This window comes from Sinocyclocheilus grahami, unplaced genomic scaffold (genome assembly GCF_001515645.1).
Source record: "Sinocyclocheilus grahami isolate Dianchi unplaced genomic scaffold, SAMN03320097.WGS_v1.1 scaffold1158.1, whole genome shotgun sequence".
NCBI lineage: Eukaryota > Metazoa > Chordata > Actinopteri > Cypriniformes > Cyprinidae > Sinocyclocheilus > Sinocyclocheilus grahami.
In genome coordinates, this window is record NW_015506337.1 from 302,081 (window position 1) to 303,264 (window position 1,184).

The window sequence follows — 1,184 nt, forward strand, 5'->3', positions numbered from 1 at the left end:
TTATTGTTTTTATGCTTAAACCCTTTTTCGTCTTTGACCCACGTATAAAAGCCTCCAAAAAAGGCTTTTTTTTTTGGTGTGGTTTTGTGGAGTTTTTTTCAAATTAAATTGAATTAAATTAATTGAAAATTTTACACAGCTACTTTTGAATGGCTATCTGCTATAACCAACCAGCAAAACGTACCTGTTACACACCACTCCCCAGCGGGCAAACCTGGAGCGAGGGCTGATACGGGACGGGTCCCTGGGGTCCCCTCCTCCGAGCAGAGAGTCTGTGCAGACGTCACACTCCGTCCGTCCCGTCGCAAAGTTCCAGTACGGGACGGCGAAGTTCTCATTACCTGTGAGTTTCTATGATGGGAAGAAAATATCAGTTTCTTCTGTACTGGAAAACCTATACATTCACTCAAGTGTTCAGAAGAAAGAGGAATTTCGATTCTAGCTCAAGATATTTCTCAGAATAAAAATGTAAACTTATTCATTAAGGCACGATAACACTGTAAAAGACTCACATACTTCAACTTAAAAACTTAAGTGCAGTTGCTGCGTAAATGGTTAATTAATATTAAGTAAATTGTAATATTTAAGTGCATTTAAAGTAAAGATTTTGCTAGTAAATTGCTTGTAAATTTCCCAAAGAATTACAAAGAATTAATAATAAATAAGCTTTGTTTTATTTACATCTTCGAATAATTATTTTACAGTGGTGTAATCAAATCGATCAAATCATTTCAACTCATTTTTTTTAAATCTTGTCTATCTTGTATAACTTAAAAAAATAAAGTTGATATTAGTTAAACTACTAAAATGGCTTGAATTAAAGTAATGGAAAAACATTTTTGAGTTATTGAATTGGTTAAATTACATTGAAAAAAATGCCATGACTTTGAATTTGATATGCAGCCTCTTGTAGAAACCCTACACTTGTATCCAAACATCACAATGATTACTATTCACAGATGAAATTAATTTTAAAAATCCAACAGATTATTTCAGTTGTTTTTTGTCGTTGTTATATTTGAGCATCCCCTGTTGGTTACTATGAAGGGCCAGAAAGCGAACTCATTTAAGGGCTGTAAGCTGAATGTAAATGCTGCATTATATCCAACTATATTATATATATATCATATTAAAATCAAACTCACTTATATTATCAACATTTCAATACAAATTAAAATGTTAAC

General features: G+C 32.4%; 1 protein-coding gene across 1 annotated transcript in view; it reads right to left on the minus strand.

The window, feature by feature from the left end:
• The window catches only part of LOC107567421 (L-dopachrome tautomerase-like), a 12,702-nt gene that overhangs the window by 7,789 nt on the left and 3,729 nt on the right, over positions 1-1,184 (minus strand). The window contains exon 4 of the mRNA XM_016253098.1: positions 185-351. Coding sequence (XP_016108584.1) covers positions 185-351 — 167 coding nt within the window. The remainder of the gene's footprint in view (positions 1-184; positions 352-1,184) is intronic.